The sequence below is a fragment of the Pan troglodytes genome, chromosome 6 (assembly GCF_028858775.2).
Source record: "Pan troglodytes isolate AG18354 chromosome 6, NHGRI_mPanTro3-v2.0_pri, whole genome shotgun sequence".
NCBI classification, from domain to species: Eukaryota; Metazoa; Chordata; class Mammalia; order Primates; family Hominidae; genus Pan; species Pan troglodytes.
This window is the reverse complement of record NC_072404.2, coordinates 41,929,591-41,948,765: the sequence shown is the minus strand read 5'-3', so window position 1 is coordinate 41,948,765 and position 19,175 is coordinate 41,929,591. Positions and strand designations below refer to the sequence as shown.

The 19,175-nt window shown below is 46.0% G+C and overlaps 1 protein-coding gene across 1 annotated transcript in view; it reads right to left on the bottom strand.

Annotated features, from left to right (window-relative positions):
* The window catches only part of EEPD1 (endonuclease/exonuclease/phosphatase family domain containing 1), a 140,860-nt gene extending 122,197 nt beyond the window's left edge, over positions 1-18,663 (bottom strand). The window contains exons 1-2 of the mRNA XM_001169567.7: positions 17,975-18,663; positions 16,447-17,516 (exon numbers count right to left, since the gene is read on the bottom strand). Of these exons, the coding sequence (XP_001169567.4) occupies positions 16,447-17,324 (878 nt within the window). The 5' untranslated portion in view covers positions 17,325-17,516; positions 17,975-18,663. The remainder of the gene's footprint in view (positions 1-16,446; positions 17,517-17,974) is intronic.
* Between the last annotated feature and the right edge of the window lie 512 nt (positions 18,664-19,175).

Below are 19,175 nucleotides of genomic sequence, written 5' to 3'. Positions count from 1 at the left end.
ATTTATAATTCACACACACTCAGACACTCTGTGGGTGGAGACACGTACAGACATATGTCTGTGGTCAGACACATACAAATCCATGGAGATGTGAGAAGCAAGAAAGATTTACTAAAACAAGATTCAATCAATGATGTCTGAACTATGAAAGATAATTCTAAGGGCTTTGATCTCAAGTCTGACCTCTGATAAAGTCTGACTTACTGCTGGAGTTGTTTTGTACAAGTGAAATTAATTTTAAACACTTATAATTTAGAGTCACCATATATGTTTTTTGGTTTGTTTTAAGCCAGCAACATGTGTTTTGGCTTTTCTGCTGGGTCCACCCATTTTTGTGTATCTATTCACACAAGAGTATACCTTGAAAATCTGAGGTTTAGCGTACAGCCAAAATTGATTTATACCTGAAAAATATGAAGCATGGGGCTGGGCATGGTGGCTCATGCCTGTAATCCCAGCACTTTGGGAGGCCAAGGTGGGAGGACTACCTGAGCCCAGGAGTTCAAGACCGGCCTTGGCCGCATAATGAGGCTCCCTCTCTACATAAAAAAATAATAATTAGCCAGGTGTGGTGGTGCACACCTGTAGTCTCAGCTACTTGGGAGGCTGAGGCAGGAGGATTGCTTGAGCCTCGGAGTTTGAGGCTGCTGTGAGCTGTGATCAGGTCACTGTACTCCACAGCCTGGGTGACACAGTGAGATCTTGCCTCAAAACAAAACAAAACAAAAGAAGCATGGAAAAAAGTAAAATGAACTAAAACTATTCTATTCCGAGTGAGAAGATAAGATGGAAGGAGACAGAAATGATATGGTAATAAGGACACTTAAACATTGGACTGGATCTCCATTGTGGTGGGGGGGATGAACAAGTAATCTATGGTGAATGACCAAGCAACATTCAGAAGCCAAAACTAGCTGGAAATCTTAAGAACACAGCATTTTTATAGATTAGACATATTTTTAAGGCGATGTCTAAGGGCATATATGTAATACTTTGCACTTGGAATCTATGGGAGGGGGAAGAAGAAAAAAAGATAATTTAATCTTTCTTGAGGGGAGCTCTGGAAAAAAAAAAAAAAAGACACTTTTAACATGAAACCAAAGAGAAGCAGGCCCCTGCAATGACTGATACAGGGTTCCATGAAGAGAAGAGCATAATGACTTAACTCTCCACAGCAGGAGTTAAAAGAACAGGAAATAAACATTTTATATATACAAAATATATACTTTTTTTTTGTGAGACAGAGTCTTACTCTGTCACCCAGGCTGGAGTGCAGTGGCACGACCTCAGCTCACTGCAACCTCCGCCTCCCGGGTTCAAGCGATTCTCCTGCCTCAGCCTCCTGAGTAGCCGGGATTACAGACATGCGCCACCATGCCCAGCTAATTTTTGTATTTTTAGTAGAGACAGAGTTTCATCATGTTGGCCAGGCTGGTGTCGAACTCCTGACCTCAGGTGATCTTCAGGTCTGCCTCGGCCTCGCAAAGTGCTGGGATTACAGGCGTGAGCCACCGCACCCAGCCAAAATACATAATTTTGAACGTACATACAAAATGTCATTTGTGGATGCCGGCAGCAATCCATGGAAGGTGTTCCTTCAAGGTTATTTCCTGGCCCAAGGGCCTGTGATTTGCAGATATTGTGATGAAATTGCCAGAGCTCACCTCTCATTGGAGTTATTTTGATGAAATTTCTAAAGCTCACCTGGCATACTGTCCATTATATTTTGGCTTTTGATAAAAAAAGTGCTAAACTTCCATCAAAAATGCATAACTTAAATGTGAAAACCAGAGGACACCAAATACTTCTCCAGGACATTGTTTAAGCCCAGTTCAGACAGAACATTCCAGCCAGACTCATGAAGCATCCCAAATGAAGTTCTCCAGGCTCCTTCCCAGATGCGGGGTTTGTTTCTGTAGGATGTTGGGTACTTTTTCCTATTACAAAACAGTTATTCCAGGTTATGTCCTGGTACAATGACTCCATGACTAAGGGGCGAGGAAGAGGGGAAGAGGGAGTGAAAGGAAATCAACACAAAGATACCTTGTATTTTTTCAGCTTAGAAACAAGTTTGAAAATGACCCACACAGATCTGAATAGACATTTTTCCAAAGAAGATATACAAATAACCAATAAACATATGACAAGATGCTAAACGTCATTAGTTATTAGGGACATGCAATTTAAATCCCCAGCAAGATACCACTTCACACCCACTAGCATGGCTTTCATCAAAAAGACAGACAATAACAACTGTTGATGAGGATGTAGAGAAATAGGCCCTCATACATTGCTGGTGGAAATGTAAAATGGTGCAGCCACCCTGGAAAACAATCTGGCAGTTCCTCAAAGAGTTAAACTTAAATTACATAAAATAAACAAAAAATTACTCCAGCAACTCCACTCCTAGGTATATACCCCAAAGAAATGAAAATATATGTCTACATAAAAACTTGTACATGAATGTTCTTAGCAGCATTATTCACATAATAGCCAAAAAGTGGAAACAACTCAAACGTCCATCACCTGATGAATGGATAAAGAAAATGTGGTACATCTATATAGTGGAATATTATTCAACTATTCAGAAAAAAAAGAAATACTGATACACACTTCACCACGGATAAACCTCGAAAACATCATGCTAAGTAAAAAAGTCAGGCACAAAAGGTCACATACTATACAATTTATAAGCAATATCCAGAATCCTGGGATGAGGAGAAGGAAATCTTCAAATTGAATCAGATGACTTCCTCAAGCGCTTGCAGGGCAGTACCCCCAAGAGGACAGGGTCCTTTACCCCCAGTTAAATTTGTCTCTTCATACTTCTAGATCTAGAAAGGCTAGGAAGCAACCATCCCCCCTCCCCCCACCTTTTTTTTTTTTGAGACAGAGTCTTGCTCTGTCGCCCAGGCTGGAGTGCAATGGCACGATCTTTGCTCACTGAAAGCTCCGCCTCCTGGGTTCATGCCTTTCTCCCACCTTAGCCTCTTGCGTAGCTGGGACTACAGGTGCCTGCCACTACGCCCAGCTAATTTTGTTTTTGTATTTTTAGTAGAGATGGGGTTTCACCGTGTTAGCCAGGATGGTTTCGATCTCCTGACCTCGTGATCCACCTGCCTCAGCCTCCCAAAGTGCTGGGATTACAGGCGTGAGCCACTGTGCCCGGCCAACTGTCCCCTTTCTTAATCTTTTGGCCCCATCTCCAAGTTTATGGATTTGCTACCTCTGCATCTAAAAGAGTTTGGGCGCTGGGTAATTCCAGTTTCACCAAGTACGTCACTTCATTCAAGTCAGCTTATATTCTTTAAGTTTCCTTATGTGTAAAGTGGACATAGTTTACTCACCTCACTGAAGTAGTGTGAGCATTCAGTTAATGAATATCAAAGGCAACAGCATGTGGGGTAAAATAAATACTCAATAAATGTTGGTGGTCATTTATTCTTTCCACAAATTCCTGAGTGCTACTGTGCCCAAACTCCACCATGTGTGCATGGCTCCTGCCCTTATGAAACCCTCAGTCCACAGGGCAGACAGCACCAACACACAATTACAACAGAGGGATGGTCGTGGCAGGGGAAATACATGCTGATAGGGGAGCCCGTAGCTGGCGTGATTAACCATAGAAGTCAGGGAAAGCCCCACTTGGGTTGGCTTCACAGGGGTCACTCTGAATCTCGCCCTTCCACAGCAATTCTAAAGGGCACTATGGGACCAGCCTGGCCAATGTGGTGAAACCCCGTCTCTACTAAAAATACAAAAATCAGCCAGGTGTGGTGGCGCGTGCCTGTATCCCAGCTACTCGGCAGGCTGAGGCAGGAGAATCGCTTGAAGCAGGGAGGCACAGGTTGCACTGAGCTGAGATGGCGCCACTGCACTTCAGCCTGGGCCACAGAGAGAGACTCTGTCTCTAATAATAATAATAATAAAGGGCACTATGTTCTAAATGGCACTAAATCTCTACCTGAAATTGGTGCCCAGTGCCCAGGGTTTGGCAAACTTATGCATCAATATTACCTGTAGCCAAGGGCAAGCAAAGAACTTGGCAAACTGGAGGCTGCTGCGTGGGGGTGGCAGTGTAGAAGGCTCCAGGTCACTGCTCTCATTTCAGAGGAAAACTCAGACTAGCAAATCTGAAGGAGAGAAGTGCAAGGGTCCAGGCCCTAAGAGCTGGACCCTATCTACTATGGCCCGACAAGAAAGCCATTCCCCTTGGCAGAGCAGTGTGTCACTCCAGGAACTCAAATGCAGCTTTCTCTAGCATTTAAACTGTGAAACAAGTACTCTGAAATCGTCATCCCTCCAGAAAAAACTCAGAGGAGCAAGTTGCTCACAAACAGCCCAGAAGGAAACCCCTGGGTAATTTTTCTTAAATCATCTTGTCAGGGGTTAAATTGTGTCCCCCCAAATTCCTGTGTTGAAGCCCTAATCCCCAGTACTTCAGAATGTGACTGTATTTGGAGATAGGGCCTTTAAAGAGTTGATTAAGGTAAAAGAAGGCCATCAGGGTAAGCTCTAATCTGATATGACTGGTGACCTCATAAGAAGAGATTTTGGGTACAGAGGAAAGACCATGTGAAGACACAGGGAAAGGACAGTCATCTGCAAACCAGGGAAAGGGGACTGAGAAAAAACCAAGCTGGCCAATGTCTTGATCTCAAACTCCCAGCCTCCAGAACTGTGAGACAATCATTTCTGTGGTTGAAGCCCCCCAGTCTGTGGGACTTCATTATGGCAGCCCTAAAAACCAAACACATCTTATCTATAGGAACAGCCACTCTTCCTTCTCAGTATTCAAGGGTATTTGGTAGAAACAGTGATCATTTTCCCTCTCTGCGGAAAAAGCCTCAGGATTGGAAGGGACTTTTGTGATTTGAAAGAAATTTACATATTTAAATATATAATCTTAACTAACAGAATTAATCAATCGAAATACCACAGCAGTTTGAATGAATGCAAATATTGTATTTGAAATCAGGGGTTATGGGTGATCTCACAGTCTCATTTCTCATTCTTCATCCAGTTTATCTTGCCTGGGGTTGACCAATGAAAAGAAATCCCGTTTTTTTGTTTGTTTGTTTGTAGAGAAGGGGTCTCACTATGTCGCCAGGGCTAGTCTCGAACTCCCAAGCTCAAGTGATCCTTCCACCTAGACCTCCCAAAGTGCTGGGATTACAGGCATGAGCCACTTCTCCTGGCCTCCTGATTTTCACAATTAAGTGGCTGCAAATAGTAATATCTTAAACATCCATTTTGTAATTTCAAATGCTTTTAATAAAATTTACCTCAAAGTTTAAAAGATAGAAGCAACTCCTTTTCTAAGTTGAAATTCTAACAATATCTAACAACTACCTGCATTTTTTATTACAAGTTCAGGAGACATCCAAACTAACATAACACAAACAATTACAAATCAACTCCAAACAGTCTTGCCTGGCGTTAAACTGAGTTCAGCAAAGGTATACTGTAATACCACAGTTTCTTGTGCAGTTTCACTTGTGTGGACATGTATTTAATATTTTAAGAATCAGACTTTAAAATTCAATTCAGCCCATTTTTAAAAGACAGTGTGGAGTCATGAACTTGGAAAGGTATTTATAAGCCATCTAGTCCCATCCCCCTGCCTGAATCCCTCTCCATTTACAGTATTCATCGGTTCTCCGAGCAGTTCATCTGCATTGCTGAAGAAAATGCTGACTAGCACAGGTATTAAATCAAAATAAAAGCTCACTAGGACTTCATTGTTTTTATTTCTAAAAGTTGCAGGAGACTTTTTTAGGGGAAATTGGACAATGTATCAATTTGAGTCAAACTATCAATTTATGAGTCAAATTCTTGACTTCATAAATACAATCATGTACCGTTTAACAATGGGAATATGTTCTAAGAAATGGATCATTAGGGCCGGGCACGGTGGCTCACGCCTGTAATCCCAGCACTTTGGGAAGCCGAGGCAGGCAGATCACGAGGTCAAGAGATCGAGACCATCCTGGTCAACATGGAAACCCTGTCTCTACTAAAAATAAAAAAAATAAAAAATAAAAAAATTAGCTGGGATGTGGTGGCAGGTGCCTGTAATCCCAGCTACTCAGGAGGCTGAGGCAGGAGAATCGCTTGAACCCGGGAGGCAGAGGTTGCAGTGAACCGAGATTGCTCCATTGCACTCCAGCCTGGGTGACAGAGCAAGGCTCTGTCAAAAAAAAAAAAAAAGGAAATGGATCATTAAGTGATTTCATCATTGTGCAAACTTCACAGAGTGGACTTTCACAGACCTAGATGCTAGAGCCTACTCCTAGGCTATAAACCTACATCGTATGTTATTGTACTGAAGACTGTAGACAATTGTAACACTATGGTATTTAAACATAGAAGAAGTACAGTACAAATACAGTATACAAGCTAAAATATGGTACAACTGTGTAGGGCACTTGCCATGAATGGATCTTGCAGGACCGGACGTTGCTCTGAGTGAGTGGGTGAGTGGTGAAAGAATGTGAAGGTCCAGGACATGACTGTACACTACTGTAGATTTAATAAACACTGTGCACTTAGGCTACACTAAATTAAAAGTTTTTTCTTTCTTCACTAATAAATTACCCTTAGCTTACTGTAACATTTTGACTTTATAAACTTTTAAATTTTTTAATCTTTTGACTTTTGTAATAACATAGCTTAAAACTCACAGTACAACTGTATAAAAACATTTTCTTTCTTTATATCCTTTATAAGTTTTTGCTACTGTTAAATATATTTCTTTCTTACTTCTTAAACTTTTTTGTTAAAAACTAAGACACATACACATTATCCTAGGCTTACATGGGATCAGGATCATGAAGATGTCACCAGGCAACAGGAATTTTCCAGTTCCATTATAATCTTCTGGGAACATATACACCATCTATCATTGACCAAAATATTACTCAGTGCTTCACTGTCTTCTCCAGAGATTGACTTTTTCAGTCAATCTCCTAGAGGAAAGAATGGTAGGTCAGTAACCACCTGCAGTTACCTGTTGGGGTCTACAATAAACGTGTAGAACAAACACTGAATTTGGCTTAAATAAACAACGTGGGTACAACAGTAACCTTTTTAAAAAACATAATAGATGTTATCCTAACCAACCTCCACTCAAGGGACCTACCAAAGTGTCCCCATTCCCTTTGTAAAACAAGCTGACGGACGCCGATGGTGCAATGAGTACACTTGGCTTGATCAGCTGTGAGTAGGGCATCATGTGCTTACCAGAGAGTCAACTGTGCCTGTCCTTAAACTGTTTATGTCAGTTGCACATATTACTATGATCTTCTAAAATGTGATTGTCAACTGGTGAAATAGAAGCACGAGCAGAAAGATAAGTTGTTTCTAAGAAAACGAAGATGGATACTTGAAAAGCTTCTTAAAAAGCAAGTTGTTTAAGAAATTGCTGTCAAAATAAGTGTGGTTAAGACAATTATAAAAGACAGAAAAGTCATAAAAAATATAGTATCCTGCAATCAGTTTGCTTTGCAAATATCCTTGCTCCACTTTGAAAAGACAAACACTAAGACAAATACATATGTTCGTAGACACATGATGATATCATTATATATCAGTATACTTATGAAAAATCATAACCTAGGGAACCCAAGCCAAGCTGGTTAAGAAAGCATCTAGCCTAGAATGCAGTCTGGGTGATGAATGAAATACAACTACTCTGAGAAGCATTACTGAACAGAATAGCTTTTTTTTTTTTTTTCTTCCTGAGATGGAGTCTCGCTCTGTCCCCCAGGCTGGGGTGCAGTGGCATGATCTCGGCTCACTGCAAGCTCCACCTTCCAGGTCCACACCATTCTCCTGCCTCAGCCTTCCGAGTAGCTGGGACTACAGGTGCCCGCCACCACGCCCGGCTAATTTTTTTATTTTTAGTAGAGACAGGGTTTCACCGTGTTAGCCAGGATGGTTTCGATCTCCTGACCTCATGATCCGCCCGCCTTGGCCTCCCAAAGTGCTGGGATTACAGGCATGAGCCACCGTGCCCAGCCTGAACAGAAGAGCTTTTTATCATCAATCTTTGGAGTCTAACTGCAAAGACTTTGGATTGTAATCCAAGTTCCACCCTCCAAAAGCAGTAAAATTTCTCAGCTTCGCTGAGCCATCTCTTTTGTATCTGTAACTTAGCTATGGCCCTCAGCCGCAGCAATTGTCAGTGTTAATTATCACTGTTTTTGTTCTAGCACAACCTCTACCACCAAGTGGACACTAAAAGTACACCATCGAGTAAGGGAGAGTAGAGGGACATGAAGCATTTTGCTATCTGAAATGAGTCCTCAAATTAAAACTTTAAAAGATTGGGAATCACTTTGAAAAGGAAAAAAAAAAAAAAAAAAAACTACCCATAAAACAACACAATAATCTGAAGCCACAGAGGCTGCCCACCAAGAAAGGAAGGAAGGAGCCCTGAGACCACTGGCAGTTAAGACCAAGGCCTAATGTCACCCAAATATTGGCTTTTTCCCATTCAAGAAACATAAACTGCTAAAAAAAAAAAAAATTAGATTGAATTTGCTTAATAGAAAATATACTCTAGAGAAGTGTTTTTTTTAAACAGGATATTGGATAGATATTTTTTAAAAAACAACAACCCACCTGAGACCTCCCACTTTTAGCATAAGCTGAAAAAGACAAAGTACCAGTTTTATTCTCCAGTTTTGGGGTGAGCAAACAAGACTTCAGATCCATAGAACATCCAAAGCATGTGCAACCTTAAATGTGGCAATGGGAACAACGTACTGTCGCTTAAGCACTGCATTTCAGGAGTATACAGCAGCCTCTAGGTAAAACAATTTAAGGCCCAGCTTAACAGCTTAATCAGGTAACGGCTGAACCAAAATAGAATTCACAGGAAACAAGGGCTCGTTGGAAACAAACAACAAATCAATATTAGTTGGGGAATTGTAGTCAGTAAAGAAAATCCAGGTTTTTCTTTTTTTCTTTCTTTTCTTTTTTTTTAAGACAGGGTCTCGCTCTGTGCTCAGGCTGGAGTGCAGTGGCACAATCTCAGCTCACCGCAACCTCCGCCTCCCAGGCTCAAGCTAACCTCCCACATCAGCCTCCTGAGTAGCTGGGACTATGGGTGTGCACCACCAACCTTGGGTAATTTTTGTATTTTTTGTAGAGATGGGATTTCACCATGTTGCCCAGGCTAGTCTCGAACTCCTGGGCTCAAGTGATCCACCCACCTTGGCCTCCCAAGGTTGGGATTACAGGTGTGAGCCACCGTGCCCAGCCAACCCGGCTTTCTTTATTCAAGAGTCTGCAAGAAGGATTCCACACTTCCCTTTATAATGAAATGTTTACTCTGAGCACACCTCTCCAGGGTTCCCAGCCACTTGAGTTCAGCAATTTGGCTGCTGTCAATCAAGACATTACATAAGAACTTTGGCATGTGTACAACACTCATGAGAAGGAGGGTGAGGAAGCTGCTAAGATTCCTAAATATTTGATGAGGACTAACAGCCTGTCAGGTAGAGCAGGACATTTTTGTGGCATTTCCTGGATGTTATGATATGAGAAGTCATCAGTGTGAAATTCTACCCAGCTATAAATTACCACACACAAACCAGGATGTCCATGATGAGCAAATAGAATTTCAGTAAAATGTATCATTTTATTTGTTACTGACAGAGATTGTTATTAGGGAATTCTGGGATAAAATCCTTTGTAAGGTAGAGTAATTTTTTTTTTTTTTTTTGAGAGAGACAGGGTCTCACTCTGTCACTGAGGCTGGAAAACAATGGCATGATCACAGTTCACCGCAACCTTGAATTTCTGGGCCTTCCGAGTAGCTGGGACTACAGGCACGCACTACCCCACTCAGCTAATTTTTAAAGTTTCTGTAGCAATAGGGTCTTGCTATGTTGCCCAGGCTGGGGAAGGTCATTTTGAAATTAAAATGACACACACCTTGCTGCTTATAAGCTTGGCATTTGTATACCGGATTCTCTCACTGTGAGGAGCCTTGTGTGGGAGGCTGCCATGTTCCTGTCTGAGTATTTTGGATCATAAGCCTTAGTGGAGGGCCCGGACCTCCCCCTCCTCAGCCGTGTGTGTGCATGGGGGAGGGTGGATGCTGACTTTCAGCCTCAATTGTCACTATGCCACTACACTCCTTCCTCTCAGACTCCAACCACCCATCCACCTGACTTGGTCCTCTCCCTTCATCCCTGACCGAATGCTGAGGTCTCACATACCTGCAGAGCCAAGCAGACAGCGACCAAGTCCCTGTGCTCTCAGGTCTCTTAGCAAGCTTCACATCCTCCCTCATCCCACACATCATCCTGGAAATACCTGCTGAATGTGTATGTCCTTGAGACGGTGAGCCCCCGACCACAAAGTGGGGTCTTCCTGCGCCCATGCCTCTGACCTCATCAGGTAGTAAGCACAAAGTAGCTGCTCAATGTTGAAATGAATGTATGTGAACCTCTCCTGATAGAAATAGTCACCTAAAGTCCTCAGAGCAAGCCCTGGTTCTATTTGTCATTGATGCTGAAGAGAATATGTGGCCTTGTCAGATGCCCCATCTGCTGAGGGCAGACCATGGCCTCATAGTCCATCTGCTATGGACCTAAGTAAGACCCCACACCCAGGACACAGCTGTGGCTGAGGGGAAGGGTAAGGTGAACACCTTGCATCATGTTAAAATAATACAGAGGCATGTGTGTCAGCCCCAGGATTTCTTATTATATATGCCTCTGCACCTATCTCATAGAAACCTCAGAGCATTTCAAACAAGCTACCTGCTGAATCTCACACTATCCACAATATAGGCAAGCCTTGCCAGTTTTTACCTCTAAAAGGCTTCTCATCTCTGTCCACTTCCCCATCTCCCCAGAGATTATTGCCTTTAGCTTGAATCCTGCAACAGCTTCTTCACTCAATTCCCAGGACCCTCTCCATGCATGCCCCCCTACCACCTCCCAGCAGTCAGACTATCTGGTAAGAGGTCATTTCTTCAGCCTCTGCTTCTAACCTTCTGTGGCCTCCTCCTGCTGTTACAAGAAGTCTTGAAGGCCCCACCTGATCTGGCCTGGCCTTGCTCTGCGGCCCCACCCACCCACCACTCTAGAACTCTGGCCTTCTGTCTGGAGCCAGCACTCTCAGGGCCTCTGCACTTGCCAGTTCCTCCATGGAGCATGCTTTTCCCTGGCTTCTTCCGTGCCTGGCTTCTTCTCATCCATCAGCTTTCAGCTGAGGCCTTCTTTGACCCCCATCTAAATAGGCTTCTCTTCACCTCACCTCCATCACCCTCAGCATGCACCACTATCTGTAATGATTGATGTGTGTGTTGACCTGTTTGTCTTTCCACCTAGAACAGAAGTTCCATGAGTGCAGGGACTTTGCCTTGTTCTCCACTTTATTACCAGAGCCTGATACAGAACCTGGTACCTAGTGAGAGCTCCAAACAGATCTGCTAACTGAATGAATGAATGGATGGATGGGTGAATGAGTGAATAAGAAAGGAATGGATAGCCCCTGGGAAAATCAACACCATCAAACTCCCAAAGAACCTTGGAATCAGACCGAAAATGGGCCCAGCTTCCTTGTAAAACAAAAGTCACACCTTTCCCTTTAGTGAGATAAACCCTAAGTTCTGCCTACATTGGAAGTTCCCTGCATTCACACTGTCTTCTCTTACAAATCCACAACACTCTTACTACCGACCATCTTTCTATTTAGAAACACCTTAGAGTTCCTTGGCTCAGAAAACTGGAACTTGATCTTGGAGTCAGGCCCAAGGTCACAGACTCACACTTGAGGGGCTGGGTGGAGGAGCCCTGACGCCCTTTGGATTGGCTCTACCTCTGGCCTCAAGCCCCATCCTTTAGAGGAACAAAAACGGGAAAAAACAGAGGCCCCCAGAGGCCTGACACAATCTCAGGGTTGTAGGGAAGCCCTCCTTCTCCCCAAGACCATGATACCTGGCCAGCCAAAGGCAGGGAGGAAATGTGGGTGGGCTGGGAGTCAGAGGCAGCGGAAGGGCTGGGAGTCAGAGGCAGCGGAAGGGCATGGAGTTTGGGAAAAGACACGCCTAATCTGGCCTAATCCCTCCGCTTTGAAAGTAGACAAACTTCAAATCCTGACTCCAATATCTACATTTCTGAAGGCCACACAGATGCTATTTAACCTCTCAGAGCCTCAGTTTCCAAAAGTGTCAAAATGGATTTCACAATTTCTACTTTAAGAGGATTGCTGGGCATTCTGTCCCCAGATGTTATGTCTGGCTGCATCCACCCACCCTTCAACCTCCCAGGGTGAGCCTATTGTTCATATGAGAAGAATACAACCATGTATCAATCACTCCTTGTGACTTGCCCCAAAACTCTAGGTTTACTAGACTGTTTTGAGGCTGGGCCACACAAACTAATCTACATTGACTTAAGTTTGATAAGTAACGGGCCAAGCTGATCCCTGAAATTAGCTTATATATGCACACAGCAGACATTCAATACATATTTTTCAATGAATGAATCAAATGACAAGATGGGATATGTTTATATTGATCCTACTAATCAAGTCTAATAAAGTAAAATCTTTTTTCACTATCAGTGCTTGTTGCTAGGCATTAATCCACCTTGTGCTTTGATATCACAGACATTTGGCAAAAAAATTGATTTAAGCCATTATAGGGCTAAAGACTTTGACACTCAAGTTCTCTTCTTATGTAGGCCACAGGGAAAATGAGCAAGTGGGATGTTAAATCTTCTTATTTCTTTTGGAGATTATCTTTCAGCTCCCTTAGGGTTTATACTTTCAATAACCAAAGAGACTCTCAAAACAGAATGACTTCCCAGCAAAAAATAAATAAGTAAAAATGAAATATTAACCAATTTTCATTCCAGATGTGGACTACCTCCAAATTTTGCAAGCATATTTAGCAGGAACATTCCCCTTTAATCTTGTTCCATAAATACTGAACAAGGAAGAGTATTGCCTAAGACTGAGATTTGGCAAAATAATCTAATGAAACCTGTCAGTTCTGTGCTACCAGCATGGCACCCCTGAAGGCTCCTGGTGACTGTATGATTATCAAATAATGCTGTCCTACCTCACGCCTCACTTGCAAAACAGTTTCTTATAGCTCACACATGCTGTAAGAAGGTTAAAGAGAAGACTCTAACTCCCATCCCATACAGCTACCCTTCAGCCTAAGAAAACACACCTACTAAAGCAAATTCACAGCCAAGTATTCCCTTTGCAAAGGAACTGCCTAAGGGTATCTTTAAAATCCCTTTACAATGGATTTAATTTAAGAAACTGTGACTGGCTCACAATTTAGCAAGTGCCCTTGATGAGGGAGAGGATGGGTGTCTAACCAAGAGGCAGGTTAAAGGTGTCGTGCTTACAAAACACAGCATGCTTGCAAAGGGCATAGGTCTAAAGTCAGAAGGTCTGGGTCGCAGTCCCAGCTGAGTCACTAATGAGCTGCCTGATAGAGTCATGTCATTTAACTTACTTGATTTTAGTTTCCTTACCCAGAGATGAAGAATCATTAATAAAAGTCAGTGTTACCTACATCCCAGACTTACTAGGAAAATCAAGTAAATGGGAAAGCTGTTAGAAAGCACGAAGGCATACCCAAAAGTTAGGAAACTCTTTTATTACAGGTATACATGGATGTAAATAAGAGCCACCCAGAAATCACCTGCACCCATTCTTGCTCATACTAAATGTATTTCCTCTTACTAATATGGGAACAATTGGAATGGGAGAGATTTCTGTGAATCAGGACGAACACACAGCTCTTGGAGAATGGGTGCTGCTATCATTGAGGACACAAGATCTACTCTGTGACAGCTTTTGATACCCTAGGACGGTCATACAGACAAAGCACTCACCCTACTCTGAAGGGGATCAGGCCCTGAGTCCATTAGTTCATGTTTACTAAACACTAACAATGTGCTAGGAGTGTCTGGAATACTGAATCCATTGTGACCAGGCAAAGAGAACCATCAACCTCCAACACATTTGGCCAAGAGTGAGAATGTGACGGTGCGGGTCACCTTCCCAGTCACTTACAGGTGATCCCTTCTAACCCTGGTGGGTTTGGGTAAACTTTTCCTGTACTCTTGCCTGACGACAGTAGTTCAATGTCTTCAGCAAATCATCATCTCTCTAGGAAACCCAAAGAAGAAAAAAACAGGACAACCTTCACACTGGACAAGAGTCGTGAGGTCTCCTGCTCAGTGGGCTGCAGGGTGGAGCTAGCGCTGAGGCCAGCCGTCTTTGCTCACTCTCCTATTCTCTACCCTTCACATTCATATGTCCTAGAAGATGAATAAGCTCCTCAACGCTTGGCCAGAAAGAATATCACAAGGTTGAATAATTATAAGGATGATCAAAACAATCAAAGGGGAAAATAAAAATGACAGTTGTACCTTGGTATCTGCAGAGATTGATTCCAGGAGCCCCTGTGATACCAAAATCCATGATGCTCAAGTCTCTGATATAAAATGGCATATTATTTACATATAACCTATGCACATCCTCCAGTATATTTTAATTCATCTTTAGATTACTTAGAATGCCTAATACAATGTAAATGTTATGTAAATAGTTGCCATACTGGATTGTTTAGGGAATGACAAGAAAAAACTCGACATGTTCAGTATAGACACAACCTTTTTTTTTTTCCTGAATATTTTCCATCTACAGTTGGTTGAATCCATGGATGTGGAACCCACAGGTATGGAGGGCCGACTGGACCTGGAAAGTTCTGCATGAATTCACTAACCCTGCCAGAGGAAGGGGCTTCCAAGAGACAGAGGGACAGCTGATTGCCTAACACCTAGTACAATGGTTCTCAAACTTTAGTGTGCATCAGAACCACCTGGAGGGTGTGTTAAAACACAGCAACAAAGTTTCTGAGTCAGTAGCTGATGTTGCTGGTCCCCAGAGGGGACCACACTTTAGAAACCACTGACGTAATAAATAGGCAGGGGCTGCCTAGTTGGTCAGTCCCACTGGACCAACTTTTGATCCTAATCCATCACCCCCCTCCCAAATTGAGCCACTAGAAAGCATAATAGGAATTAAGCAGCTTTGTCTTTCCTGCCTCTCCCCTCCTCATTTCCCATTCACACGCCCATGCTGCTATGGATAAAGAGAACAGTTATCAAGCCATTCTTTATAAATATCTCCCGGTGCCGAGTACAGCTCTCACCTGTGCACAAGAAGACTTTGCAGAAGGAGTGAGTTAGGCTGCAAAAGAGAGGACACAGCAGTGCAGGCAGAGCATTCAAGGGCTCCCCAGTCCAGTTCCCTGACCCAGTGTGGAGTCCCTCTCTCAGCGATGAGAGCATGCCACTGGGTCAGTGCCAAGGAAACGTCGTGACCTGCTTTTCTCCTCACTAATTTTCCTGGTGATCTGCCATCATGCACTGTGATTTCCCGCTGAGAGTTCACTTCGTGTCACCAAACTGCTGCCCCCCCGCCGCCAGCCTCACCAACAACTCAGTGCAAAGGAAATCAACGAGTAGCCACAAACACTGCACCCCTGGTGGGTGGCAGGGCAAAACGCCTCAAGTCCAGGATCACAGCTCTTATGACCTGGAAGGGACCATCACAAATATTTCTTTCTTTCCCACACCTGATTACATTATACAGTTTGCTATTTTACTAACAGCAGGAGTTACTGCCAAAATAATATTGTTTTTGTTTATGATGAGGCTAACAGAAATTCCTACAGAGAGCAGTATTGTGAATAATGTAAACGCTCTGTGGTAACGGCCTATCCTACTAGACTCTTTTCTTTGGTTTAAATGGGGAAAATCCGGCCAATTTTCACACACACACGTCAGCTTGCTTTTTTCTGGCTATGGGACAGAAAAGGTTACACACATTTTGGGCTACAATTTTAGGGCTGAAAACCAACTCCAGGTTAAATAAGGAAAAAGAATGGAGAGTGATTCATTCATAGCATTTTGGTAAATATAGACACTTGTATGTGTTTGCAAATACTCGGCCTTTAAGATGATTTTGTGTGCACAAATAGGCATATTTGATGGAACAAATATGATTTTCCCTCCCATTAATAAACAAAATCCAGTGAGCTCTTTCTCACATGCAAAACTGCGCCAGTTCCCATGCTCTGAGTGCCTGACTTGGTGTAGACCCAGCATCCTCCAAAGCAGTAACAAAAACACAACCTCTGCTTACCCCAAAATTATGAATCAGTCTCAGATATCTCACACTCAAGACATGGGCCACAAGCCCAGCTGTATTCAGAAAATTCTGGAGCAGAAGGACAGCCCATTCTCAGGTGACGGTATTGGCTGAGGCTTCAAGAACATTGATTAAAAACTCTTGCACCCTCCCTACCCGCAAAAGAATCCACTCATTTGCATCCATAGATGAGGTCACGCACAAGTTGCCTTCACACCCAACACCCATGGTGGTTCCTGTCCTCACCTGTTTTCCAGGAGTGTCATGCACACCACCTCTCGCACCCCGGGGTTGTTGGCCTTCTCCACGGAACAGCCCTGCAAGTTCCAGGTGGCCAGCCTCAGCACAGGCCTCCCGTCCCTTGTGCCTCCAAAGGCCTCCACGGAGGGCCGAGTGGAGATAATCTGGGTGGGCCCCCCCGGCGGCAGGTCCAGGTCCTCACTCTGCAGGCTCAAGGAAGTGGGGCTCGGGTGAGGCTTGGCGGTGAAGGTCAGTCCCCCGTTCGTGTGGGTGGATGGGGGCCTGGACCTCTCAGCAAACACCTGGTGCCGTATCCTGTCCAGGAAGGCGGCATTGATACCATCCATCCTCACTAGGTCCTCAACGCTGCGAAAGGGCCCATGCTCACGGCGGAAGTCCACGATGCTGAGGGCCATTTTCTCCGAGAGGCCTCGCACGCTCATGAGCTGGGCCGGGGTGGCTGTGTTGATGTTAACACGTGGGGTGAGGGGCACAGCTGTGGCCAGGTGGTGAGGCTGCTGCTCCGCTAGCAGGTCCCGCCGCAGGGAACTGGGAGAGTGCTGCGCTGAGCTGCCCTTGCTGCTCACACAGATCTCAAACTTGACCTGCTCCAGCTTGGTGGCGCCTACACCACTGACCAATGCCAGGTCCTCCACCTTCTTGAAGCCACCGATATACTCTCGGTACTCCACGATGCTGCGTGCCACGGCACGCGTCACCCCAGGCAGGGTCATCAGCTCCTCCTCCGTGGCAGTGTTGATGTTGAGCCGCTCCTGATTCACTAGGATGTTGCTGAAGTTACAGGCTGCGCTGAACTTGCGGCTATGGGACAGGTCCGAGGGGTCCCTGGGGATGGAGCGGTGGCAGCCCAGGGTGCTCCCCATGGTCCTCCAGGATCAGGCTCCCGGGAAGGCCGCACCACTGCAGAAGAGCTCTCTGGCTAGGGAGGAAGCCCAGTAGGCCGTACAAGCACAGAAAAACGGAAGGTGCAGGATTCAGGGTCCGAAGAGGTTACTATAGACAAACACCGAATCTTCCATGCCTGGCGTGTCCAAAATTACCTTTCACTTGGCCGCCTAGAAAATAAATTAATAAACATAGAAACCCACAGAATTAGGCAATTTGCATTAGCACCCCCTACCTAGTGCTAGAGTTAGTAACCAGGAGTCGGGGACTGGTGGCTGCCCGTGAACCCCTAAAAACGCAGGCACAATGAGGCTGGGCCCATGTGGATTCTCCTCTAGGGACGTCCGGGTTTTATCACACTGGAGTCCAAAAAGCCTACGAGCCGCTTCTCTTGGGAAGAGACCTATCCCCATCAGCCTCATGCCTCTCCTCCAGGCCTCTCTCCACTCTGACACTTGGGTCACCCACACTTGGGCTCGCGCAGACGGGGTGGCCACCCCACCTCCCCCACGCTCCGCATCTGACACAGCGCTACCTGCAACCTGGGAAGTCCGTGCTCCCCGGAGCGGGCACTGAGAAGGGGCTTATCGACCCCCCGCCCGACCTGCCGCGGGTCCCCGCGCCCCACCTCTCGGCCGCTCTGCGGGGCGCCGGTTCCTCTTCCACCTGCGGCTCGGAAGCCTGAGCCCAGCCCGGGACAGCGCGGGCCCCCTGCCTCCAGCCTAGGCGTCCGCGCGGGTGCGGATCACTGGTCAGGCCCTGGAAGCCGCCTACGCCGCTTCGGTCTGCGTGTCCCGGCTCTTTCTATGGGAGAAACTTAGCATCGCTCTCCCAGAGTGAATAGAAGCCGCAGGGCTGCTCGGAGGCGGCGGCAGCGGCGGCGAAATCCGCCGCCGAGGCTGCACCGGGACTTGCGGCGGCGCCGCAGTTGCGTTTACCCCGGCAAAAAGTCCTGCGCCCAACTCGGGCGCGGGATCCGCCAGAGCCAGTCCAGACCCAGCACCAGCCGAACGGCTCCCGCTCGCAGTCGGTGTCAAAGCCAAAGTCCCGGCCGCGCCGCTCGCGCCTCCGCAGGCACCGCGGCCACGCCTCCTCCGCGCGGCAACTCCTCCCCGGGACTCCCGAGGGCACGCGGGGGAGGGGCCCTGGCGCGGGGCGAGGCTTGGCACCAGTGGGTGGAGAGAGGAACCCGAGAGCGCACGGGCGGGCCTGGAGTGCGAGAGGCGGGGCCATGGAAGAGTGGGGGGGGGATCAAGGCGCAAGAGGGTGGAGAACGAACCTGAGAGCGCGAGGGACGGCCCTGGCGTGCGAGAGGAGGAGCCATGGGTGTGGGGGCGTGGCCTGGCACAAATAGGTGGAGAGCGGAACCCTGGAGCGCGTGGGGCGGGCCTGGAGTGCGAGAGGCGGGGTCATAGAGTGTGGGAGCGGGGCCAGGGCGCGATGGGGTAGGAAAAGCGGGGGCGGGGCCATGAGCGCGGGGGTAGGCCCCGGGAGCGCAGAGGCGGGACTTAGGGGCTTAAGGGGCGGAGCCGGCGCCGTGCCGGCGAGGGCGGATCACAGGGAGGCTGTCTTAAGTCAGCTGTCCCCGGACCAACCCATGGTTGCCGCCCGGGGCCTAGGACTGGTAGTGCCTGGTAGAGGCTGTTTAGGATTGCCCGAGGCGAGATCTGCTCAGCTGCTTTTCGTCTGTCTTTGAGGTGTGGGGATGAAGGCCGGGGCAGTCCCTGAGAGTGCATCGCTGTAGGTCCAGGGTCTCACGGAATTTTGCAGAACGTTCCAGAGGAGACTGAATGGGATCGTCTTAATTTCTGTCCCCACTTTCGGCCTTT